Source organism: Siphateles boraxobius, unplaced genomic scaffold (genome assembly GCF_051911475.1).
Source record: "Siphateles boraxobius isolate OS27281-9 unplaced genomic scaffold, OSU_SipBor_1 66, whole genome shotgun sequence".
In the NCBI taxonomy this organism is placed as follows: Eukaryota; Metazoa; Chordata; class Actinopteri; order Cypriniformes; family Leuciscidae; genus Siphateles; species Siphateles boraxobius.
Window position 1 is genome coordinate 7,350,362 of NW_027509193.1, and position 27,654 is coordinate 7,378,015.

Here is a 27,654-nt window from a genome sequence, read left to right on the forward strand (position 1 = left end):
TTCTGACATGTTACATCCACTATAGGTCCATTTAATATTCATAACAGATTGAAACGCCATATTTTACGATCTTTATGATCTGCTGAGGAAAAGATTAGCCTACTTATAAGATATGAAGCTCGTAAAAACCTTTGCAGATTATGGATTGTGTAATTGTATTCACATGCTGTTTTCCTACAGATTCATGCATTAATTTAAGGTCGTTTAACATTTTTATTTATGTCCGTTTATTTTATACTGAACTGAAAATGTCATTCAGCATACTTCCTCTACATGCTTTGTTTTTATTCTTTTGAAAAACTTTGAAGTTTAAACATCATCACCAGGGGGCGCGATGCTCCACATTCCCTCTCAACTAAAAAGCAGCCGAAGAAGAGCGACGCCCAAACATGCGCGGGAAAAAACGTTTCTCAGCCACAGGCAACGTGGTCATCACTCTCTTCAGGACTTATTAAAACAACGAAATTTAACCATTATAATGGAGCTTTTGGTAAAAACACCGAAGAAAAGAAGATGCCGAGTAAGGCCATTTAATTCTGTTGATACTGCCGATATTTGGGAAATGAGTGGAGTTCATTGATTTCCTTATTGCAACATCTGGCAAAATTGACCCGAGAAGGGGGAATTAAAAAGGTAAGCATTTCTTTAACACAATTAAGTTTTTTCCATTATTGTATTTATACAATTAAAAAGACATACAGACACTGTGAGCACTTGTTGAACTTGAAGTTTAGCAGAAATTTAACTTAGGTCATCACTTTTTTGTGATTTAAAAAAATATTTTTAACAATGCCCTCGTTAAAAATGTAAATATCTTAATAAATCATAGTGTTTCTCAATGAGACTTGTATGGGCAAGCTATGTAACTTTTTGGACGTTGATTGTTACATTAAGAATAAATGTTGCGGAAGCGGATATTCGTTAGATCTCAGAAGAGAAACAGGCAACTTGAAGAAACACGTGCAATGTAAGCATTTTTCCAAAATAAAAAATATAAATAAGGATTAGCTAACTCTAAACTGCAATTTACAGCAAAATATCCCCCCCCCACCCCCCAAATATATGATTTTACGTAAATATTTGCCGTGGTAACGAACGTTATTCAGGCCAATGAAAACATTTTTGCATAAAATGCATTTTAGATTTTTGATGACATAAGTTAAGAGCCGTTTGATTGATTTTATGTAAAGTCGTCTCCGATTGGTCAATGGGAAATGTTTGGCTTGATTCGGTATAGGGCGCTATTTCTGTTATATCTTTATATGTTAGAAATGGTAGTAGTAGGATTCTATTCAGAACGAAGCCTTTATCTTTCGTGGTGTGTGTCACTACTAACACTCGTGCACGAGTTTTTTTTTTAACTGGTGATGCTGGTGGTGGCCATGTACATTTAAATTCCCCAAACAGCGCACGCACCTGGAAATGGGAAAACTGCGAGCACAGACGTATTAGTGCGGCAGGGGGTCGAGCCTGGCAAAGACCGAAACACAGGGAGGGAGGAAAAACAGCCATGCCGAATAATAATGACACTTTGCAGGGCGTAACTCAATGTAATAAAAAGTGAGGGCATGGCAACCTAAGAGGAAAAGAGAGATGATACTTCGTCAGTGCCACAGTTTATCCCTCCCATTCAAATTTGACGCGCGATCGAGCTTCCCGCACACTGCCGGGATAAGTTTGCTTGGACCTGTCGCCTTTGTAAATTTAAGTTTATAAAGGACATATTAACACAACGACCGCTACCCACATATTAATAGTATGGAAACCAGCACCAGAGGTGAGAAATGCGTTGTTTTACTCTAGCGCTCTTGGACTTGATGGACACCGGCGCGCGCGCTCATCTTCCAACCTGCTTTTTCGTACCGATATTGCTTAGATCAAATTAACGTCCTCTATAACTATTTTGTTGCGATTTCATACTATTAAAAGCAACATAAACATCGAAATAGAAGGGACTTGTGGACATTAGCGAACAAACTCGAGTTGTCTGTGCCAAAACACGACGACGCTTTCGTGATGGATTCCGTTAAATAGAAGTTATTATAACCTAGTTTAAGTCTAGTCTATGTTTTAATCTATTTTAGAGATGTTTAGTAACAAACAGTGGTCAGTGCTCCGATAGAATTATTATCTTGTCGTATCGCAGGTGGCGTGTTTGAGTGTGTCTGGAGGCCTCTGCGAAGAGTCTGGAGACTCCTGTGCTGCATAGGACCCGAGGAGTCTGGTGTGTATCTAAAGGATTGTTACAGTATCATTAGGAAACAACTAAGTCTTTAACTAATATTACATAGCCTAATGCTGAATAGATCAGCAGTTCATGAATGAGAATAACAGAAAAATATTAATACATGAACGTATGTAATAATTTGAATATTATGTTACTATTTAATGTGTGGTATGGTATAAAGTGTTATGTTAATATCCCACTTTATAATTGTCTTTAACTACTATGTACTAACAGTTCAATTAATCATGTGATACAACGCACTTTTTGTGTAAGCTCTGTGCTGGCCACTAGGGAAGGATAGGATGATTATGTCCCTGCTGTTTTTTTATAAGAAATATTTCACTGTCTAGAGTTCCTAATGTCCTGTACTGTCAGCTTTTGTATAGTAGAATTAGTCATCATTTTAATACCCAGCATGCATTAAAAGGATGTTTTTAACTTCCTGTTTAAAAAAAAACAATGCAAAGCATGTATAGAGGAGTGAAAATATGGAATGATTTGCCATCGGATATAAAAAAAAATGTAACAAGTAAATCTCGATCTTTAAAGGAATATTTAATGGCACGATATATAGTAAATTGTTGATTTTTATAATTTGGGGGTTTAAAACGTTCTATGTTTTATTGGCTTTTATTGTTGTTGATTAATGTAGTTTTGTATTATTACTTGTCGGACCCACAGGAAGCGTAGTGGTAAATGGGGATCCAAATAAACGAACACTTTTGTTTTACATTGTACTTATATTTAAAAAAAATATACCTGCATGTAATTAAAGCTGTAACTTAATTTCTCGAATTACATCTTTAATTACACTGTCGACCTTCCCTTCCTCCTTAAACCTAACCAGACCACCAAACCTGTCACTAACCTTACCCGCTCACTAGCCTTGCAGCGTTTTGCAAAACAACATGAACACAATAAACACATGTTCCAAAAAAAATGTATGCAAGTGTATAGTAGTTAAAGAGGCCTAAAATACAGTGTGACCCTTATTCATTCTAAACACCATGAAAAACTGTGGCAAAAAGTAATTGATATGTAATGTTTTACCAGAAATAAAACTTTCAGTGGAAGAAACGTCACCATTATTCAATGGCCAAAGCTCCGTCTGTCCATGGTGAAGATGCTGAAGTTGTTTTCTTCACTGAGGTGAGACAAATTTATTGTGACCTACCCTTGCTTTCATTTGCATGCAGTATTGTGGTAATGTATCTGTTAGAACAGTCACAGTGCTTCTCAGTCCTGTCCTGGGAACCCCCTACCAGAGGTCTTCCTCATCAAACACACCTGATTCAAGTCATCAACGCTATAGCAGTGGAAAAAGTGCTAAGCAGTCTTATTAGGTAAGACTGGGTGTGACTGCACTTTTTCCTGTCTCCTTCATCAGACACTGACACACCCAATCTTACGCAGTGGTAGGGATTCCCAGCAGAGGTTTGAGAATCACTGAAGGGCTGTAACTAGTATTTGAATGATCAATTAATCTATTGATTATTTTTACGATTAATCGAATTATTTTCTGATCAGTCAATTAATCTTTTAGTTAAACTACCATAACAAAATAAATTGTGTTGGGTCCGAGTCCACTTTTGCCGAGTCCGAGTCCAAAGGGGGCCGAGTCCTTAACATCCGAGTCGAGTCCGGCCGAGTCAACTAGGATTTAAATGATATGAAATTGGCCTTTTTTATATTATTGACATTTTTTATACCACGGGAGGATGAAGGCCGAGGAGGGAGAAAGTTGGTTCGGCCCCATTCACCAGTAACAGCGGATTATCAGTGAATCCCAGTTGTCTCAGATGAAAGTTTATAAAACTATCCAGTGTAAAATGATCACTACAGAGGCGGGTGTTGGTGGTGATCCTCAGCTGTCGTCCATCAAGGTGGCTCTTCACATAATTAATCCACCTCTTCTTGATATTATACATTTTTGGGAAAAATTTTAATAAGGACACAGATCCGTTTTGTAAGTGATGGCATCCAGGTAATAAGCATTTCCGTGATGAAGGCGTAGCGAGCTACCAAACTGTTGGCTGTATTTACTAATAGTACTGAAAGTAACTCGCGATTGAGCGGCGAACTGATGCGAATATGCTCTATAATATTGTTAGGGGAGGGGCCAGCCTCAGTGGCTCCAGTGCGGCATCGACATTAGGGGCGGGGCCAGGAGCTCAGGGGCTCCATTGCGGCATCGACATTAGGGGCGGGGCCAGGAGCTCAGGGGCTCCAGTGCGGCATCGACATTAGGGGCGGGGCCAGGAGCTCAGGGGCTCCATTGCGGCATCGACATTAGGGGCGGGGCCAGGAGCTCAGTGGCTCCAGTGCGGCATCGACATTAGGGGCGGGCCCAGGAGCTCAGGGGCTCCATTGCGGCATCGACATTAGGGGCCCCTGTTTTAGACCCGCCCCAAAAATCCTGAACACAGCAATGGTGAAAAACGGTTGTGTAAACTCCACAATTCAGTACTTCACAGTTCACAGTCTTTGTAATGTGTTTTAGCAATACACTTCTAACTTTTATGCGTTTAGAATTTTTTTTTTTAAATTGCCTTTAGGGACTTTAATGTACTGCAAAGGGTAGAAGCAAGCAGGCATTTTTAATTTTTTTTTGTAGTTTATACTTTATTGAGGTGTTTATACTTTTTATACATTTGGGAAAAAAATAATTATATAATTATAAAAGGGATAGTTCACCCAAAAAGGAGAATTCTGTCATTTATTTCTCTCCCTCATGTTGTTCCAAACCCATAAAACTTTTATTCATCTTTGGATTTCTTTCCCTCCAATGACAGCCTACATAACTGACTCTTTGATGCTTTAAAAAGTTCATGAAGAGATGGTAAAACTAATCGATTTGAATTGAGAAATTTAATCCAAATTGTCTAAAGAGACACGATCGCTTTATATGATGAACAGATTGAATATAGGCTTGTATTCACATATAAACATTGGTCAGCGAACATAAACAAAAGCTCAATCGAACCTGCTTGACACGCGAGAACAAACCTCTTGCAGAAGCTCAAAAGTGCCAAAACCTCATTGGTTCTCTCATGTTAAGCGAACCTGCTTGAGCGTGCGTTTACCATAACTGATGTGAGTTGATGAATGTTTATGTGATTAGAAGCCTAATTAAATCTTTTCATCATATAACGAGATTAAGTCTCTTCAGAAAATTTGGACTAAATCGCTCAATTAATATGGATTAGCCTTCATGAACTTTTTGAAGCACCAAGGTGGTAGTTGCGTAACTGTCAATGAAGGGACAGAAAGCTTGCAGATTTCATCAAAAAGATCTTCATTTGTGTTCAAAAGATGAATGAAGGTCTTATGGATTTGGAAGATATGAGGGAGAGTAATAAATTACAGATTAGTCATTTTTGCGTGAACTACTGTTTAAATACTGTTTTACGGCAGAAAAAAACAACAAATGTGCTTTTTGCATTAAAATGAATTACATAATTTGGCTTATAAATGTGTCTTCGTATTAGGGCTGCAACTAACGATTATTTTGATAATCGATTAATCGGACGGTTATTTTTTCGATTAATCGGATAAAAAGTTTAACAAATTTATTTGATTTTTTGTTTATTATAACTAAATAAAACCCTAAATCAGGGTATTTATGTGTAAAAGTGTACTTTTAAAAAGTGCAAAAGCCACACATTGAGTTTTACTCATATAATCTTTATTTTTGACATTTTAAACCTTAATATATTGATAATTTAAATATAGAAAGACTGAAAACAAACATGTGAACGTAGTAGAGCCGCAGTAGATCGCGTTTGAAAAACAATTAAAACTTAATAGTAGACAAATGCTATAAAAATGGAATGGAGGTAGCCTACGCTAAAAGGCTTGATTAAAAGGACAGGAAAAATGATGCATTAGTGCACAAGCATTCGCTGAAAACCACTGACTACAGTGACTAAAAAAACAATATTTTACTGCTGCTGTTATTAATTGCCTTTATATTTAGTGCTTCACTTTGTAAACACCGTTTTAATTTAACCTATTTCTGCGGTAGCGCTATTTTAATCCATCACTTATGTTGCGAGCGAACTGATTGCGCAACCTGATGCTCAAGACAAAATAGATCTAGTGTGACTTTCCCGAAGTTAGTAAACAAAGCTGTTTACACAGTAGCATTGTTTTCTATCGGATCGTGAAAAGACCAGGTGTAAATGCCCTTCGAAATGCATTCGAGACGGATTTGAACCCGATCGCTCAAACCACTTCAGGAGATCTGAGATTCATTCCAAACGAAACTGGACAAGTGTAAATGCATCTGGTTGTTGAAAGCAGCTATGTAAATTTTACTCCTCCCAAAAATGCTAAAAATAAACATGTGAGCGTGTTATAGGCTTTATGTAATGTTATAGCCAGATATGAAGGCGCTACTGCAACACGCATTACCGCAGCTGAGTATATATTCATCAAGCCAACGAACAAACTATCGTAAATCAAAGTGAAAGTAAATCGCAGACGCTTAACACACAATCATCATCATTAAAAGTCAAGAAACGAAATGATCTTACCAGTGCTGCTGCCGGTCTCTCTTATTGTGGTCTTTGATTTTGAATTTAGCTGATGATCAATCAAATGCAACTCATATCTGTTGCTTTCGGTGACGTGAACTCCATTAAATCTGCATATAGTGCGGGAATTGAAGAGTGAAAACACATTTATGTGACCAGGTGTAAATGGAATCGTTTTGATAAATCAGATAGCAATCCGATCTGAGAAAAACGCATGAAGTGGCCAGGTGTAAACAGCCCCGACTTGGGGCGCACACTTTTTTCTGCCGCCGATTGATCTGTAGGTACTCTCTGCCATTTTGCGTGTGACTGTGGTGTCATGAAAGTGACGTCATCAGTAAATGCTCCCGGTGACGTAAGCAGACCAACTAATCGATAATGACGTTCGTTGACAACGATTTTCATAATCGATTATAATCGATTTTATCAATTAGTTGTTGCAGCCCTACTTCGTATCTTTTATAACGGAAAAACACATTTTTTTTTGGTATATTTCCATTGCACCCCTAAAGATGTTATTGTCCTCCTAAATTTTCAACTTAGAAGCACATATGCTCCTTCTGAGAAAAGTTGGCGTCAAGCCCTGCATGGATTGATTTAGTAGCTTGAAAAACAAAACGGTTATTCAAACTGAGAATAAATTATATATAGAATGTGAGTAAAGAAGGTTCACCATAAGTGAAGTTGTGCACTCTCTCGAAAACTCCCGTTCTAATCACTGAAGCTGTCTACACTGCAAAATCGGCAATTTGTTTATGACGAGAATTTGCGAGAGTGGAGAATTCAGTCAGTGATCGTGTGCACCTAACAAAACCGTTTTTAGTGGTGCCTAATTAACTTTTTGGCTCACCTGCCACGGGGACTGGTAGATGAGAAAATCCACCAGCCAAGCATATTTTTTACCGGCCAAAATAATAAACAGCCTTTTTGTGTCACATATACATTCATTCCTACATTTAATTGAGAAGGTATTATGTTGAATGAATAAGAGTACATAGAAGTCAAAACAGAGCAACAAATAGTAACTTTTTTCATCTCTCTAAAACATGTCAGATGATTTTTATTTTTGTTTTTGAAAAGATATTTTTACCACCATTTCATATATACACTTTTAAAGGAACAGCATGGCTTTTTCAATTTGCGTCAGATTTTACATGAACAGATTGTTTAAATTAAATTCTGTGACCTCGCCTTTCACCAAATCTTCCGGAGTTATCACCCCAGGTCAATAGGGCAAAACTAGCTGTCAAAATGACATTTCATACCCGGGGTCAATAGGTCAAAACGATGTGTCAACTTGATCGATCGCTAACATAGGCAAAGGTTAATCCCTAGATCAGAGGGCCACCGGAAGAAATAGTCACCGGATGTCACACTCAGTCTCTCTCGCGCACTCGGTCTCACCCGCGCAGTGTGTATGTGAGAGAGACGTGTGAGTGACAAAGACGGAGGGAGAGCAGGGAAAGGAAATGCAACTGAAAGAATACGCTGCGTTTTTTTTTTAATAGCGTTAAATAAATTAATAACGAAATGCAATATGTGGCGGCCGGTGTTGATTCTGTGGCGCACCACCACGAATTAGTCTATGTGTGGGAACCACTGCATAAAAGTCACGTGGGAACTGCTCGGCTCGGTACTAACGCGTCAAGTTTCCTTAACTCGTGGAGAGCCCCTTCGCCATGCTTTCGTTTGTTTTGAAGGGGGAGAGGCAGCTGAAATGACGGGAGAGGTTGTGTCGCCCATAATTGCTTCCCCCGGTCTGCATTTTCCCCAGACATGCGTTCTTCTCCCACACAAAAACAGAATTTCATTCCAAATATGCAAAATTCCGCATTAACAGTAGATTCCGCGTTAATTTGCCAATTCCGCGATTCTGTCCGCGATTTCCGCATTGCGGAAATCATTTGGCCCTACCAGTCCTCTTTGATTTCTGGTCTTGGTTAGGCCTATACATGGCCATAGTAGATTAAACTAATGTAGGATGTTTCTATGATTAACATCATACTTGAGATTACTAATTAAAGTAAAAACATTTTAGTGCATTATCAATAATGTGGGGGTTTTAGAATTTATCAAGAGTGTTTGAATTCAGATATTTTAGTTATGTAATTTTTGTCTTTGTTGTATTGTAGACGAAATCCAAACATCTTCAATTAACATTATTGCCAAAAATCTTGTTGGCAAGTTTAATTTGCTATTATTCAGTGCAAATACAACAGGCCAAACCTCCAAACAAATACAGTATTGTAGTAATTTATAAATAATCCATTAATAAACTATTAATAATGTAACTAAAGGTTCATTCACACCAAGGATGATAGCTATAAAGATATAGGGCATGTATAGTATACGCACAAATTTGTGCGTGAAATGTGCTTTCGAACGATTTTAAGAACAAATCACGATTCACCAAAAATGCCTTAATAAAATTTATTTTAAATTTAGGGGAAAATATAAGAGCAACTGAAACCACACGTACGCAAAAAGCACTTACTCTGTACTTATGGCCTTATAATAGTTAAGAAGTTATATTTCGTCCTAACATGACTATAATTATATTGAAGTATGTTGCATTAATTGTATTAGGGTATATAATCCATATATAAAATGATTAGGCTAAATAAAATTTAATCTTAAATGCATTGTATTATATACAGTTAAAGAGTAAGAAAAGCTGTTAGATCTTCAGCTGCAAGGTTTATCTCAATAACGCAGATGTACAAGTGTGTACAGCTGGCTCATGAGACAGCGTGCTTATAATAAACAGAATGTTATTGTTTGTTGGCGTGGACGCTAATATATTAATCTTTTGTAACACTTTACAATAAGGTTTCAGTTGTTAACATGAACAATACTCCACATCATTTATTAATCTTCGCTAATGTTAATCTCAACATTTACAAATACATTTTTAAGATCAAAATTTGTATCTGTTTACAGTATTTAATGCACTGTTAATAAATGCTGTAAAAATATATTGTTCATGTTAGTTAATGCATTAACAAATGAGACCTTATTGTAAAATGTTACGGGTATCTTTCTTGGATTGAATGGATCTTAATGCCGAAGTTCTGATTGCTCATGATCTCTTCACCTCTTTTCTATATAGATGATCATTTTTGATGAATTGATGACCAGTAAAACTGCAGATTTCTTGGACGAACATTTGAAGCCAAGTTTAAAGACTCAGAAGATGGATATACTTCCCCTCAAATCTGCTCAACATGTCCGTCCCACCGACACACTGACAGAATGTGATGTGTTCTGGTCAAGGAACTTCATTACTACTGTGCTCTCAGGAGAACACACCATGCACAAGCTTTTCAGTGCCTGACCTTTCGCTTCGATCCTCTGGACAGCGCGATCTTCACTTTTGCCAAACTGACAAAGGCCGTGTACATGTTTGGATAACCTTGAATTTCCAGAACACTTGTATGAAACAAGTGGGAGTTTCATCTAGTGCACAAAACAGACCTAAATTGGTTCAGGTCAATGCAAGCTGGCATTAGATCAACAGCCGCTCAACTTGAAGAGAACGAAGCACTGTACCAGCGAAGTGTCCTTAAAGGTTGTATCAATGATTGTCACTTCTGTTTGTGTTTGAAGCGAGATCCCAAACAAACCAAGTTAGCTCGCCCCTCCCTCCCGTTTCGCCTACGTTAGCTAGAGCTACCCAAGTTTAGTCGAGCTTCACTTATTATTTTTTTCAAGAAGGATATTTTCATACACAGTTCACATCCAAGTACTTACCTGTCCAGAAGAAACAGTGCAACCTTGGTGTCCGATGTAAAAAATGTCTCCACCTTTCAGAAGCCTTCCCTATAACTATTCGTGTCTTGAAATAAACACAATGGTATTCCCTCGCCGGCTCGCCCTAATCCTCCTCCTCCTCTTGTGGATTGACTCGGGCATGTTCAACTTCTCTTGTTCGTTGATAGACGCTGCAGCTTCTTCTTCAGCTCCGACTTCAGGTGCAGCCGTGCACGAGCACAAAACCTCACAACACCCACCCCCTGTCGGTGATTGAACACTATTTATTTGGGTTTTGAGTGGTTGGTGAAACCAATTGGATGAGCTTATGCACATATTGGTGAATAGAAAAACTGCCTGAATGTTTTCACACAGAAATCATGATTCATCCACAAGTTTTTTTTTGGTAAAATTAGAAAACATTTGCACCAGATGAAATCACTCCGATATCTTGCTCTGTGTGCTCTCAAGTGAGAATTCACCTCTAGTCCCTGTTTATACCTGGTATTAAAGGGCACCTATAATGCAAAATGTTTGAACATAAATCTGTTGGCAGTGTGTGTACACAACCTATAATGACAATCCACCAAGGGCCTTTTTTTAAATCCATATAAATCATAAGCACTGTATCAGAACAAGCTGTTTTCAGATTCTGGGCAATGTGAGTTACTTTTTCACAAGCTCCTCCCGCGGCTGTTGACTGACACTGCCGTATTAGCATAGACCCGCCCTGAGTGAGCCATACACAGAAACCGGTTTACTGTTAGTCATAACGAGTGTTTTTGTGTAATTCACTGTGTATGATAATGCAAGGGAGAGAGAGAATTTATGGATAAGACTTTAATGGAAGAGTTAATCTGTTTCTCAAATCTAATGTAATAAAATATCTTTTATTTTAATACAAAAAGTCATACTGGTTTGTAATGACATGCAGGTGAGTATGAGACATAACTGTCCCTTTAAGCAGAGGGTGGTCACTCAAAGCATGACGGTTCACATTCTGTCTCAGGATTATAAATATAATTTATAATATGTGGAAATATCTGTCTTCTGAAACTTGAGATCTAAAATAATGCCTCCAGTAGGATTTTAGGTGAATCCCTAAACACCTGAAGTTCCTAGAGGCATGTAATTTCTTCAAGGGTGTTGCAACAATCACTTGCTCACGTTACCCGAGTATTTAAAGGCATGCGGGTTTAGTGTCTGTCCTGACATGACATGAAGTGTTTTGATTTCTCACAAAGTGCCTTCACTGGAAGTTAGTAACAAAGCTGTCTACACAGCAAATGAGCAACAGTGAAGACGGGTAATGAGTTTAAAATATTTTAATATATGGGGGTTTCTTAACTAAACTGGTTTTGTTGGATTCAGCTTCAAAATGTGACAAGCAGATTAATGTTGTGAAACTTTACAGTATGAATAGTGGCTGACTGAACTCTGTCATCGAGTTTAGATCTATTGGTTTAGATCTATTGGCACTTATCCTTTACATACACTCTAACTTAAGCTTCATTGTGGCTTCTTTTGCTAATATTTATTTAGACAAAACTAACATGACCACTAGTTAAAGCACTTTTTTTTACAATAAGTCTTCTATTATGAAGTTGCTAATTATTTAGGTCAATATCACTTTATCAAAAAGAAATGCATGAATGAAATACTGTGATATGCTGGCATGAAGTTGGCTTTAATGTATTGTATGGTATTTATATTTTATTATTTGTCTACAACGTGGATTTTGGAGCCTGAATATTTTACATGTTTTGAACAATAAAGTAAAATGATCCGAATCAATTTTGCGGCTTTTATTTATATTGTATTACTAGAGGTTAAGCAGCACAAGCCAGGCGTGCCTCAGGTTATGTTTGAAAAACACGTGTTCATTTGGAGTTATTCTGCACTGTGTTAGTGTACTTACACAAATACACAGGTGGTAGGTACTGTGCAAACCATCAAGACTCATCGGACAATTGCTGAAGAGACACAATATCATTGCTGCATTGTTTCACTAATAGATTAGATGTCATTAACAGAACATTCTTGATCACTATTCAAGTATGTTTTGATAAAATAATTACTGTATACACACAAAAAGATAAAGGTGACTTGTATGTGTACCAGTACTCTCCATATAAAGAAAACATGCTGTGTGCATATATATTATTATAAACACATTTCAAAATAACATTAATTTTATTAAATATATTTTAACATAACCCCTAAAATGAGCTGTTTAAGGTTGTACATAGATCACAAACACTAATAGCTAATATACTAAAGCAAGGGTGGCGAACGTATGTCTTGGAGAGCCACAGTCCTGCAGAGTTTTGTTCAACCCTAATCTAACACACCTGAACAAGCTCAACGTCTGAAGATAGTAGAAAGCTAAAGGCATGTGAGTTTTATCAGGGTTCGAGCAAAACTCACCAGGACGTTCACCACCCCTTCTCTAGAGACACACAGCCGGCAGACGGAAACCACAATTATATTTAAGAAAGAAATGTAACTTTCAAGCTTCCATTTTTCTCTCTGTAAGAGCCACTTCCTTCAAAACATTCAAATGTAATACATTTTAGTCTATACACACAACGGCTTTAACCTCAACGATCAAGATCTTTATTATAAAGTTCTTCATGTGCCACCGTGGAGGCTTTCTCCATTAAAAGATGAAAGAAAATGACTGTACTGAAGGAATTAGTGTCTAATTATAAAAAATATTTCATAAGATGGCATCTGCAAAATCAAAATTAGTGTAATATGAAACACCCACATGACCCGCACCTAAAGTTAGGTTCCTAACATGGTTAGAAATAAACCAAAAAGTAAGCACAAGGTTATTAACTGAAACACAAATGCTTATGTAGAGATGTAAATCCAATCCAGAGCTACAGCTGTGAACGGCCGGGGTCGTGGGGTGACGCTTTTACTGAAGGAAGACGTTCGGCTGCTTTCGCTCTCTCCGCTAGAAACTTATCGAACTCTGAGGGTGAGAAAGAGATGAGACACTGAAATCATGCCTTTCAAACATCTGTTGTGAGAAATCCTGCTTGCCTAGATTTAAACGGAACTTGAGACAATAGGAAATGGCATATATAGACACACAGCAATTGCCATTGAAGAAATGCATTTATGAAGTCTAATAGCCTATAAGCTGGGGTTGGAAAGTACCAAAAATGGAAAAACGTTTTCAGATTACCAGAAAAAGCTAAGAAGTTGACAGAAGATGGTGTATAGAGAATGTAATAACACCACAAGCAGAAACAACAATACCACAGACTTCCGTTAAATAGGAAGTAAAGATCACGAGTGTCTGTATGTGTAGGTGTAGGTGACTAAAAGATGTTCGGCAGGTCACACATGAGCAACATAGACCGAAACTAACAAGAGGAAGACTGGATCATACAAGACAGAATGGGGCTGGGGGAAAAAAAACATTAAAGTTGGCCACTGATATAGGCTAACCAAGCATGCAGAAGAAAAGAACATGCAAATATAATCTTGGCATATGGCCCAGATGGACTGAAGTTTATTTTTTTTTTTACACATTTTCTCTGTTCATTTAAATCTGCGTTGATTTAAATGTGGCAAAATGCATTACTTGCTGCTTATAGTATACGGGATATTGATCTCATAATAGTACTAGTCTTATTAGCTGAAAGCATTATCATATTAGCCATATTATTTCATAAGCATACATAAAGAAGAGTACCTTCACTAGTCACTCCCTCCGAGTCATCTTCCTGCAACACAAAAATATACTAGATTTCAATACAGTAAACAATAATCAGTGTTTTAAGGTTTCACTTTCTTCATAAATATCTCTATCTCTTCATAAATATCTCTAAAATATGTTTTATTGCAAGTTTCACTGCAACATTTCATGACATTCACAAATCTTTTAATTATAACTTAAAATAAAAATGTAAACAGGATTCAAGTTTTTGATTAATAGCATATTCAAAAGAACAGCATTTATTCGAAATAGAAATATTTTGTAACATTATAAATGTCTTTACTGTAATTTTTGATCAATTTAATGCATATTGCCCAATAAAAGTATTAATTTCTTTCAAAATAAAAAAAGTCTTACTGACGCCAAACTTTTGATCAGGTTTATAAGAGAATTTTAATATTTCAAATGTTGTTTTTAAACATTACTATATATACTGTACATACATACATACATACATACATACGCACACACACACACACATATATACATATATATATATATTTATACACACACACACACACACAATTGTTAAGTGGAACCGGAATTACAACTATATTTCTTTCAATTCCCATTCTAAGAGGTTTTAAGAACGTTTTTACTCACATCATCCACGTTAAGCCATTGTTCAATATCATCCATCACTTCACTCTGACTGACAGGGATCTGACAGAAGAAAAAATATGAATTTATTCACTTTAGCATAATAAGGTACAACTATCAGTTCCAAACCACACCCATCTCAAACAAGCTTTATGCTACTTTAAAGTATAAAAGAAAAATCGGTATGTTTCAGTCCTGAGAATAGGAAATAAGTTGGTTCGAAATGGGAACACCAAAAAAGAGTCACTGAACAGGTATATAAATCTGTCAGGATCCCGGCCTGAAGGACAGAATGAACTAAACACCAAAATGTCCCACAGAACCTTCAGCAAATAAAGATAATGAAGCTCAAAACATGCAGGCGACACAAAAGCAAGACAGCAGACACTCATCGTTCACCGAAGGAGAAAAACACTTTGACATGCTGAAAACAACAACAACAACAAGCTCAACCAACAGCACGTCACACACTGCAGTGACTGTCCGTCTCATCAGCCGATCAGACCCACCATTCCCTTGTCAAGCATCCATTGAAACTGAGGTGAGCTGCCGAGGGAGGTGGAGTCTAGGCTTTCATCCTTAACATAGACAGACAACCGTTTTAAGTGATGGACACATATCGTGGCATCCAATGGCAGGTGAAAACAACCACAGGAACATCCCGACTGCTCTAAAATACATTCATGAATGCTGCTCTCTCATAATACATAGAGGTGCTATTTAAACACCATTTCAAACATGATATCCTTTCTGTAGGATTAAATAATTTAAAGACACTTACCGCTCCAGTGTCGTGTCGCTCTCTTTGTGTGGCTGCCAGTCCCTCGAGAGCTGCACAGCTTTCTGGACTATCAATAAATCACAATTGTAAATTGCTTTGGACGTAACAAAAAACAATACCTCAAATCATGCAAAATGAGCTACAGCAACTTTCTATACAACACACTCTTTATTTAAAGCGCCCCTTATTATGCTTTTATGGATTTTACCTTTCATGTAGTGTGTAATATAGCTGTTTGTGAACGTAAAAGGTCTGCAAAGTTACAAAATATCAAAGTGCATGTCAAATAAAGTTATTGTCCCCCAAAAGAAAGGAGCGATTTGGAACTGCCTGAAATGAGTCGTCAGTAATTTACCAGTAGTCTCACTTCCTGCATGAACTTACGTAGGTTTCTAACTAATCTGCATAATGCCAGTCTATGGTCTTCATTGGCTGCATGTAGGGTTGGGAATCGAATACTTGAGGTCGGGAATCGGATAGGCTACTTGTTATAAAATTTAAATTTGGATTCCTCTTATCGATTCCTTTGTGAGCATTTCAATATGACTTGTCAAGCTTTTTTTGACTTTTATATGACTTTTTCAAGGTTTCTTTAACACCCAAAGCGCGCTCACAGAAAATGTGATTTTAAAACATTCAATTGGGAGGCGACTGGTGCGTTGTTTTCTGTGCTGCAGGCATGTGTAACTATATTGGCTGCCGTCTCTTTAATAACACTAAATCAAACAACAAAAGAAAATTCACTCGTTCTTGACTGAATAACTTTTGTAACTATATTTGTAATGTATTTTATTTATTAAGTGCACTGTTATTTTACATTTGATTAGTTTCTGAACACCTAAAAAATAAAATTAAAAAAAAACGTATCTTCGTTCATTTGTATCAATTTGTTTTGCGATTGTTCATTTTTTATTTGTTCTTTTTTAATTACTGTGTTTATTGTCTTAAATAATGCTTTACATTTATATTAGTTAGGCTAGTTGTTTTCTATGGTATTTTCAAACCGCAGGCAAACGTTCCTTGTGTAAGGGTTCTTTTAGCCTGGTGATTTTTGTTCATGGTATTCAGCTACAATTAAATGTTTTGCAATAAGACTAAATGTGAATGATATCTAAGGTTGTTTTTTTGCGATTAGGAATCGATAAGAATCGGAATCGATGAGCAGAATCGAAATCGTACTCGTTAAAATTGAAACGATACCCAACCCTAGCGCATGCTGAGGCCTGGAAGAGTTTGGTTTGTGTTGTCGACGTGTCGAGAAGAGGCCGTTTTCTGCGCAGTGAAAGGAAATCCACTTTGCACACATTTCCAAAGGACGAGGAATACAGACGCCATCATTACCTTTCATGTGATTTTGTAGAAAGTCTTCTCTCTTTTAAAAAAAATCCCTCAAGTCAGGAAGTTCCAGATGCCAAAACGTATGGGTCAAGACGAGGTCCCTGCAGAACATCTAACAATCCCGGTCGCAGCTTCTACTTTTAAACCGTTCATAACCAATGATCTCATTCCCAGGTGTTCTCTCCTCCCTTTTATTTTTTGGCTCATATTCACAAGTGCTTTCCTCCCGTTCTTTTTGGCTAATCTTAAAACTCTTGCCACATTTATCTTTTCACAGTCACTTTCGGTTTAATGGTGACACACTACCAACTAGTCTATTTTTATGTGTCAAACAGGGATATACAACTTGGCTAATGTTTCCTGGTTTTGCTCATATTATTTCCAGGCTATTCTACAAACATATACTTTATTTCTAATAAACATATACTATAATCACTGTGTATCCAGTGCTGAGGAAGCCTCCAGAGATGAAATTAAAATATGGAAATGGCCATTTGGTTTCCGACATGCGCTGTAAGATAGACCAAATCACAACAGACTGGGCCGTCTGACCAATCAGAGTAGAGTAGACCAATCACAACAGATCTGACCAATCAGAGCAGAGTAGACCAATCACAACATATCTGACCAATCAGAGCAGAGTAGACCAATCACAACAGATCTGACCAATCAGAGCAGAGTGCCTCTCGGAGAGGAGGGGTTTAGAGAGAGATCAAATCCTTTTTCCAATCGTTTCAGACATTGTGAGAAAAGAGGTGATGCTGCAATGGGGCAATATGAGCAAATTAAAGTGTTTTTTGACCTTGGATAAATGTAAATCTATTGTAGGAGACCTAAAATAGCATAATAGGGGCAATCAATTTAAACAATCAAGTTCACTTTATTGCCAATAACTTCACTTCCTAAAAATATCACAAACATTTGCTCACAGCTCTAGTTTTAATGGCGTTTTATAAAATGAGACTTAAATTATACATATAAACTGCTTTAATTCTTACCTTTTTTGTAATGAGTTGCTTTTATTTAGTTTTAGCGCATCTGCTTTTGTGCCTGTAGCAAATCATGCAACAACATTATGCATTATTAACTGAAGATTGAGAATAACATGTGAACAAAATACAAATATAAGCAAAATTGGCACTTACTCAATCCTGCCATCTGATTGGATAGTGTGGTCACTGTTGATTGGCTGACTGCATTGTGAGCACCATTTGCTGCCTTTGATTGGTTGGAAGTACCCAAGTCAATGAGGTTTGCATTAGCTGGATTCTGAAATATAACAATAAATCATCTGTCTATAGATGAAACCAGCAATATTTCATGTTAAATTTATAAATTCTTACAGACTGTGCAGTGCTCTGTCGGTTGAGATGTCTTTCAAATCTGAAAAAAAGAAGACTTTGGGTAACACTGATGAGACAAGTTATTTAATTAAACTAATTTGATGTGGGTTACACGCCTTTCAGCGAATGAAATTTCATGAGTTCCACAGTCGGTCATGCGTAGTTTTCATGGATTTTTAAATATGATTTTTACATTTTTAAAAAGGATTTTTAAAATATATTTACAGAAATGTATATTTACTATAAATCAACACTATGTTTAGGATTTTAATAATTAATTATTTCCTAATTTTATTTTTTTTCAATTCTATGATATGCCTAGGTTTTCCATGATCGTGAGAACCCTGTCATATATATATATGACATTCCAAAAATCCCTTAATTGCCAATATTAATTAGGATCATATAGGACAATTGGAACATTTTAGGAACGTTAATTTGAATTAACTTTCATTTGTATGTTTTCAGCTCTTAATTTATTTATTTTATACATTTTGTTATGCGCTTTTGTCATTTTTTAAAAATATAGTTTTTACTATTTAGGTTTAATTTATTTTTATAACAGTTTGTATTCATTTCCAGTTAGTATTTTTAGTGATTCAACTTGTTAAACTTATTTCAGTTGGTTGCCGAGTCAACTTTTTTTCCATCTAACATTTATATTTTATTTTATCAAATTTATTTCAGTGAACAAAATAGCTACGATAAAAAAACCTGCTTTTAATAGTTTTAATTGTTTACACTTTACAATAAGGTTTCATTTGTTAACATTAGTTAACTACATTAGTGAAAATGAACAAAGAATGAACAATACTTCTACAGCATTTATTAATATTACTCTAATTACTAACTGATACAATTTAAGATCAAAAGTTAAACGTGAACATTTTTATTATCTAACATTAACAAAGGCTGTAAAAATATACTGTTCACTGTTAGTCAATGCATTATTGCACAAATGAGACCTCACTGTATGTAAAGTGTTACAATTTTAATTCGCATAACATCCCGGGCCAATGCATTTGTTGTGTTTATCATGCAATGATTTTTGTTGTCCACTGGATGGCAGTACACTGGCAGATAAATACAATGCCTGAGGTCAGGAGGTCAAGTGTCTTAGTAATCGGGGATGAGCACACACAGTTTTTGGTTGTTTATAGCATACTATTCTTACTATTTCTAACTAAGACAAAGTAGTATGCTATTTGGAATTCGTGTTAATAGTGTGTGAGATTCTGTCAGACATGCAAAGAAAAAAACAACTTCATGATGGAATTGTTAACCTAAACAACTGATGTGTATTTGAACTATTTTTTAAATAATAATGTGTTTTTAAACCTTGCAGGTCTCCTTGTTCATATTCATGGCACGTCCTCAAACATCATGCCTCTTACCTGTAATATTGTGCAAACGTGGTGTTAATGTCATCATTGGCAGTGAGTAACTGCTCTATGAGCTTCTCCTCTGTCAGTCGGGGTATGAGCTCCACCATCCGGCCCTGCATGTCCTTGCTCATGGAGTACAGCTGCTACTGGCCGCCAGAGAGAGTAGAGAAACAGCAACAGCCCTTCACATTTATACACTGGAGGATGAGTGTGTACACGCAGGAGAAAGTAAGGGTGTGTGTTTGTGTCCGTTTCTGATTCCAACCTGTAGTAGCTCTGTGTCCGTCGGCTCGAGACTTCCAGGCTCCATCTGACTCATCATGTCTGACATCACAGACATATTATTACGCACCACCTCCAGTTCAGCCTTCAATGTCTTCATCTGAAACACGAACACACTTGAAACCAGCGGCATTCAATATTATAGAAATAAAAACAACAATTTTACAGCATTCACATACTTATCTTGGTTGACGTTCATTTCTATATATACTAATAGATTTGTTAACATTTCAAGTTGTATAATTAACATTAGTTAGAACAAACAAGAATTACAAAGAGCAATAGTACTGTAACGGTCACCAGGTGGAGTGCCATTGAGAGCCACCAGAGGGCACTCCATATCAGACTATTGTCATTCCCTCATAAACTACATTTCCCACAACTCACTGCCTGGTCTCATAATCCCTGATTGCATCCACCTGGGTCTCATTACCTTGTCAGTCTCAGGCCCTGTCCACACGGACACGGGTATTTTTATAACCGTGACTTTTTTTACGCGGTTCGGCCGTTCGTCCACACAAAAACGCACTGAAACCGAACATTTTTGAAAACCCCTGCCAGGGTGAGGATTTTCAGAAACGCCGGTTACAGTGTTGTCGTGTAGACAGTGAAACCGGGGTTTTTGCCTTGCGACGTCAGAGTGTGCGCCGTTATCAGCTGTGTTTGACATCAGATTTGCGCTTCTGATTGGCCAACGTGGCTTTAGGGTTAATGTTTATATCACCGCCTGCTGGCGTGGCATGCTCTTGACCGCGCTTGATTGCGTGTTTTTACGTTTTCATGTAGACGGAGACCGAGCATGTGTGGACAGGATTTTTTTAAAAAACGCTGTAGGAAAAACTCCGGTTATAAAAATACCCGTGTCCGTGTGGACATGGCCTCAGTCTACCTGTATGAATTTCAATTTCTAACCTGTATGAATTTCTTTCTTCTGCTGAACACAAAAGAAATTATTTTGAAAAATGTCTGTAACCAACAGTGGATGGACCCCATTGACTTCCATAGTATTTTTTTCCATACTATGGAAGTCAATGGGGTCCATCAACCATGTGGTTACAGACATTCTTCAAAATATCTTCCTTTTGTGTTCAACAGAAGAAAGAAATTCATACAGGTTTGAAACAGCTTGAGATTGAGTAAATGATGAACATTTTAATTTTGAAGTGAACTATTCCTTTAAGCTTGACATGCTAGTTAGCTTTGCTGTGTGTGTGTGTGTGTGTGTTACCTGCTGAGGTGACAGCGTGACGGGCGTCTCTGTATTCTGTGGCTGTGAGGATTGGAAGTGACTTTCTGTACGCGCTGTTACCGAAGGCACGGACTCAACAGTCTGTTGGCATCAAGAATTAATGAATAAAAAAATAAAGCAAGAGGATCTACTGTTTCTACTGATCTACTGCAGGTTTTTTTAACAGTTGTGCATTCCACATTTATTTTATGGATTTATAATTGTTTATAAAAAGCTGCCTCAACAAGTATTTGAAAATGCAGCAGTTATACCCTGTTGGGAGTGTGAATAGGGGAATACCCATTCAGTTCAGTCATGGGAAACTCCAGGCCTTTTCTCCTGAGATCTTCATACACTGTTACAACACCAGTCAAATCTGGAGAGCTGCGGAAGGCATCGGACCACGCCTAGTGTGAGAGAAAAACACACACACACACACACACACACACACACACACACACACACACACACACACACACACACACACACCTCTGTCTGAATACTTCACACTGCAGCACAGAGCCACATACTGAGCCAAACTTTTCAATGCCAGTGGAAGTTTTCTTTGAAAGAAATTAATACTTTTATTCAGCAAGGATGCATTAAATTGATCAAAAGTGACTTTGTAATGTTACAAACAATTATGTTGCAAATAAATGCTGTTCTGTCATGAAAACTCTCAGAGTGTTTGGCATGGTAATGGATATGTTTGGTTTTTGGAACCGTTGGTTATTGCTTCAGGTACGGGACTTGCTACTACCAATACATACACAGACACTTTGCTTTGAGTAAGTAATGCCCGGTACACAATGTACAATTTTGGGCTGACCCAGACAAAAGATGACCAATCGTGGCGATTTCTGAGGTCGTGGCTCCTAAACGGTGGTTCTACGTTGTCGCTGTTACGGTCTTGCGACAAAAGATAGCCTGCGATCATTTTCTGACGGTGTCGATTCATCTTGTTCTATTCGTTTACCACTAGCGCATGCTGATGACAAATGCATCAACAAATACATTCACAACCTTTTGCAACTATTGCTAATGAACTTTAATACATAAAGTAATACATCCTTTCCATTCAACTTCTGGCCTGCAACAATAGTATAATAACAAGAAAATAAAAAATTAGTTTAGCTTTTAAAACCTTTTACATGACGATACGGTTTCTTTTCATGGCCATAGGTTAAAATAAAACTAAAAATCAGTTGCCATAAAAAAAACCCCCCACTATTTCAGTAAAAAAATAATTTCAGTCCTCCTGATGTTCTCTTGTATACTCTCCTTATGTAGGCTTCTAAGTCGCTAGCACATTTATGCCAGCATTGCAGGTCATGCATTCTGCTTCACACGGATCCCGACCGAGACCAAAACACAGGAATTTTCTCTGTAAATCATCTGAATTCACATTTGGGCTTTTTTTATGCTGTTCAGGAGCCCTGTGCCACTGTTGACAAACAAGCGCTGCTCTGTCTCGTGGCCGTTGCCGTGTGCTGAGGGTAATGACTGAGATGCAGTTTGACCAATGTTTGCGTTACGTACATGACCGATCAATGGTGGCATGCGAGAAAGCGGGACCTAAAGCAATATAAAAATGCACACAATGAATTGCGACTGTAGAAAGCAAAAGCCGAATCCCGAACATTTTTGGCGATCTAGAAATCCATTTTTTTAGGTCCAAAAAGAGGACATTTCAGGGAAAAAGAGGATGTATGGTCACCCTATCTATACTAACTTGCATCACAGCCTATGATTAAATAGGTATCATCATTGTACAGTCTACATACATGACGTTTATTACATCCATGTCGTACAGTGTGATTTCTAATGATCTTATAGGATTGCCGAAACAGTCTTTGTATTTGTTCGTTTTTTTAACTTTCTATTGATATAAGAATCCTGAAAAAAATATATCAGTTTCCACAAAAAAAAGTTAAGCTGCTGTTTTTAACAATAAGAAGAAATGTTTCTTAAGCAGCAAATTAGCATTTTAGAATGGTTTCTGAAGGATCATGTGACACTATTTACTCTGAGCACTATCTGAGTTGACAAAGGGTTTATTTGCACCTGTATCATGCTCAAGACTCTGTCCTGAAGAACCACTGGTGCGTTGTTTTTAGGCAGGATCGTTTGGACCAAAACGTTCTCCACAAAGTCTCTGGTGGACACGTAGATGTGGAACTTGTGCCCGCAGTTCTTCACACAGGCCTCCAACACCTGCAGCAAAATCAAAGCGGATACTGAAGAATGCACAATTGACCTTTCGCAAGGAGTTTGATTGACAGGCGATCTGACCAATCACGATCCGCCATCCGCCATTTTTGTTCGACAAGTCAGTCAGCAGAGTTAGTAGATTAACGTTGAAGGATTTTAACTTAAAAAACTAAGTGTACTGACGTCTTTCCGCGGTTAAAATAACATTCCTTCTTGTTCATTAATGTTTATTTGATGCTATAAATTAACTAGAAGGACGAGATGATCAGTTCACGAGCAGCTTTAACCGAGGTTCTACAGCGATCTGTCACGACACATTAAAGAGCCACAAAAAAGTATTTATTGTTTAAATTTCTTTTAAAAAAATGACAAAATTTTGAAAGTTGAGACTTTGTTTCATATCAAAAGTAACCTGGTCTGTCCTGTCTGTCAGCGCGTTGTCAGTGTCCTCTGCACTGCGTTGTATTTTCACTGTGTGAGAACATGGTGTGTGGCGTGAGAGCGGCGTGGCTTGTCGGACATAGCAACAGTAACTAAAGGAGGCGGGTCTTTGCGAACGGTCAATTCAAAACGTCATGTGAATTATTAATGTGTAAAGATGAGGAAGAGGCTTTGATGGTATTGACAATATGTATGACACTTACACTCAAAGCCAGCATGATCTCTTTGAAATTCCTATTTCCCAGAATTCTCTTCTTTATTGCCCTGACTGCATCTTTAGGTCTGCAAACCGAGCAGCATAACAAAAAATATGTTAAACAATGTATGTTATACAATCTAGAAACTCAAAGCACCATACAGTTGAATGGACTATTCAGATTTGGACACTATTATTTTATGCAAATAATGACTTAAGCAAAATGAGAGATTTTAAATGTTAAAACAATAGCTATACAGCTCAAAATAAAGACAAACTGTATTTGTTGTTGGGAAACATTACTTTGTTATTGTTACTTGTTATATGTCCACTGATTTATAATGGATCAGAGTATAGTATGCTGCTAGTTCAATCAAAATGAAATATTTTATTTTGTTTTACCTGCATGTCATGTGAGCATTAACGACATCACAGAACCATGCATATGTGCATGTGTTGTTAAATTATTGAAATGTCAACCTGAAAATCTCAGGTAAATATTTTAATGTCGAAGGGATTTGGCTGACAGACAATTTTGGGAATCCTTGGTCTAATACCACCTTCAGATGTTTTAAGTGTAGTTTAGGTGTCCAAATACATTTGGGGAAGACTACATTTTTGGGGGGGGGGGGGGGGGGGGGAATCCATTGTCATGACTACAGTATATAAACAGAAATAAATCATCTCTGACAACATACACACCCTTCATCGGTTTCATTGACAATGTCACAGATCTCCATGTTGAGGCCCCAGTCTTCTGACTGGAGAGAAGAACTGGTGGCATGTTCTGAGAAAGAGACCAAGAAACGGACAAACAATCATAAAGGGTTCACCTAAAATAACTGGATACAACATGCTGTAGTTTGCATACTTTGATCTCATACTTGTCGTTCCTTTTTTTTTTTTTTAAAGCACAACTGAACAAAATGCAGATGACCTAAAAGCAATTATGTCAATGTTTGCAAGCTAACTAGTAGTCCACAGCACAAAAAAAACTTCAGGATAAAATCAATGAACCGTCTTCTGAATGTCACCAGGACATTATTGTTATCTTACTCATCAGCCGAGTGTTTTATGATTCACAGCAACATGATCAAAGTTACAAGCACTGAACTTGTGTTGACATAATAGCTCCTTATTGTCATGAAGAGCCCGGACTAACTTTACAAAGTAAAAGAGGTCTCATATTTACACTCCACTCATACTGGATTAGTGAAATCCCACCCTAACTAGTTAGTTTAGTAACTAACAAGCAAGTTTAACATGGCATTGCCGTATTGTTTACAATGCTTAAAGTTCTGCACCTGGGCCGGGAAAACAGGCTTTTCAACAGTTTGAAAGGGCAAGTTCCATCAAAAGCTCCCTCCTTACACTCCTTTTGTCATTCCATAAGGTGACTACCCATCTTTAAAGTCACCATGAAATCAAAACTGACCATTCTTTTTTTTTTAATGATATATTGCAGTATTTATTATAAATGATTTATCCATGGATATCCAAAGGTTTATCATACTTAAATTCATGAGCCCTCATTGCCTTTAATCAAAATAACCTCCCTCTTGTAATGGCATCTCTTATCTGATGATCTGTTCACTGACTAGAAGGCGGGGCCACCTGTCATTCACATGACATCACAGAAATAGCAAACCACAACCATCCAATCAATTCCCGCTGGACAAAATCAAGTCCCGCCCTACTAAGCCGTTGTATTCAAATTTACGTCACAATAGGGAAGAAAAGATTTTCGCAACTTCCATTATACGACATGCTGACTTACTTAACGCTATAGGAGATTATGACGTGGATTACAATTCTTAAAATTGTTCCACAGAAAAAAAGAACACCATTGAGTTAATATTTAGGCAATCTGAAAATTCTAAGGATACATCTGGGATGAGTAGAACATTGCAAAGATAATTTTGATGCTAATGCATAATTATGGCGTTTGGCAGGAACAAACAGTTCCTCCCCAACTAATTGCTCTGTGCTGAGACGAGACTAGTCTAGCTGCAACGACACTATCAAGCGCACAGCAGAACAAGAGGCCACCCCTTAAGATGAATGAAAAGTAGACATTGTAATTCTGGTAAAAACAGCATTGAAATCGGGATTAGGTGAATACACAACCGTTTTAATTATCGTATGTAAATAGTTATTTTGCCCTTGCGGCAAAGAAATGGGTCAAAACGTTATTACTATGATGCGCTGAGACGTGCAAGGCTGCAAGCAACTTCGCTTCCAACAAGCCTCTTTGTCCCTATTTGCAGATGGCGTTTGATTGACACGCAGCTCCGCCAATCACGAACGCGTTGATAGGGGGGCCTCCGATTCTGGTTTGCACGAATGATGTCAATCTCAGTATAATCGTATAATTTGCTGTCATCCGTAATTAAACGATGTATACGTGTTCTGTTAGTGTCTTGCAAGAAAACCAGGAGCGAATATTAAGATATATTTGATGTAAACATACAGTTAAATAAAGTAACCTACACTTGCTAATCTGTGTTAAACTGACGCTAGCTTAAACGTACTGCGAGTTATTTGCGTCCTCATCCAGCGTGTTACTCACCTATAAGTTGTCCCACGGGTGAAGAAAAAGGGTTTCCTATGAAAAACTCCATCCTCAGAGTGTCTCTGTCTGCTGCTCAGTGTTTCGGCTTCGGGCTGACCAGCTGGAGAGCTAAACAAACTTAACCGATTACATCATCTCTTAAAGTGACAGTAGCACTATGACAATACGCGGCTTTACCAGGTATTCACTGTATTATCCGTACTGTTTTCATTTGTATGCAAAACAGAATGCGTCATGAAACAATAACGTTTAAACCGTCTTAAAAAGTTTACAACAAGCATCATTTTTCATGTTTAGTTCAGGTAGGCACGTTCTTATCTTTCTTAAAGGGACAGTTCAGCTAAAAATGAAAATGTATCAATTAATTTTAGTCATCATTTACTCAGCCTCAAATTATTGCATCCGTGTATGCATTTCATTCTTATGCTAAAGATAAAATAAGATATACTGTTTGGTTATGAAATGTTAAACAGAAAAAAGAACTTGTTTGGATACTTGATTGTGAGTAAATGATGACAGGATTGTCATTTTTGGGTGAACTATCCTTTTAAATTGGATGTTAACTCAGTTTTGTATTGTTTTAATCTAATTTAATAATTAAAAATTAAAATTCCACTGATATTACTCACCGATCACACTGGAAATGGAAAGACGTGCACGTCAGGCATTGCATTGTGGGATGCAGTATTCCATGATTTAAGCTCTTTAAATATGTTGTCATCCAGATATTCAATGCATACAAAAAAATTCAAACATTGTGCACCTATAAATACTTTATATTGCATACTGTAGTATGATTAGCATGGCTGGATACTATTCTGATTATAGCCATGGACAAACAACCAGGAATTTTATCATTTGAAACTGCATAATGATAAGGTGTGGTGCTCTTCCAACCAACTAAAATACAGTCCCTGCCCTGTATGTGTTGCCCACATGATTTGATTTGACAGTGCAAGAGTAGTCAAGCAGTCTGGTGACCTGTCAGGGTGTGGGTGTGGGTGTGTGTGTTTGTGTGTGTGTGTGTGTGTG

At 37.4% G+C, this 27,654-nt stretch overlaps 1 protein-coding gene and 1 long non-coding RNA gene across 3 annotated transcripts; one reads left to right on the forward strand and one right to left on the reverse strand.

Moving 5' to 3' along the window:
* The first annotated feature begins 364 nt into the window (after positions 1–364).
* LOC143721496 (uncharacterized) lies at positions 365–12,306 on the forward strand. The gene is made up of 4 exons (XR_013196743.1): positions 365–633; positions 2,147–2,224; positions 3,281–3,376; positions 9,872–12,306. It is a non-coding gene; the product is annotated as an uncharacterized LOC143721496 (long non-coding RNA).
* Positions 12,303–27,565, reverse strand: tom1 (target of myb1 membrane trafficking protein). 2 transcript variants are annotated; one of them, XM_077211917.1, is made up of 17 exons: positions 27,252–27,565; positions 26,620–26,730; positions 24,753–24,837; positions 24,058–24,136; positions 23,267–23,416; positions 21,475–21,609; positions 21,203–21,304; positions 19,958–20,074; positions 19,702–19,835; positions 18,308–18,347; positions 18,110–18,233; positions 17,963–18,014; positions 15,627–15,693; positions 15,355–15,423; positions 14,849–14,908; positions 14,222–14,252; positions 12,303–13,492 (listed from the first exon to the last, which is right to left on the reverse strand). In XM_077211917.1, exons 2-17 carry the CDS (start codon positions 26,669–26,671, stop codon positions 13,398–13,400), a joined length of 1,392 nt encoding a protein of 463 aa, XP_077068032.1. In that variant the 5' UTR covers positions 26,672–26,730; positions 27,252–27,565; the 3' UTR covers positions 12,303–13,397. The 2 variants fall into 2 exon arrangements, with proteins under 2 accessions (XP_077068032.1, XP_077068033.1); XM_077211918.1 differs by lacking the exon at positions 15,355–15,423 and having other exon boundaries at positions 27,252–27,536.
* Between the last annotated feature and the right edge of the window lie 89 nt (positions 27,566–27,654).

What these genes read in the sequence shown, in the direction of transcription:
- tom1 (XM_077211917.1), bottom strand. Translation starts at nt 26,671, where the DNA reads ATGGAGTTTTTCATAGGAAACCCTTTTTCTTCACCCGTGGGACAACTT. An exon ending in CAATCAGATGGCAGGATTGA is followed by an intron (nt 18,015 to 18,109) that starts GTAAGTGCCAAT and finishes GATTTGCTACAG; the next exon opens with GCACAAAAGCAGATGCGCTA. An exon ending in AGCAACTCATTACAAAAAAG is followed by an intron (nt 15,694 to 17,962) that starts GTAAGAATTAAA and finishes ATTTATTGATAG; the next exon opens with TCCAGAAAGCTGTGCAGCTC.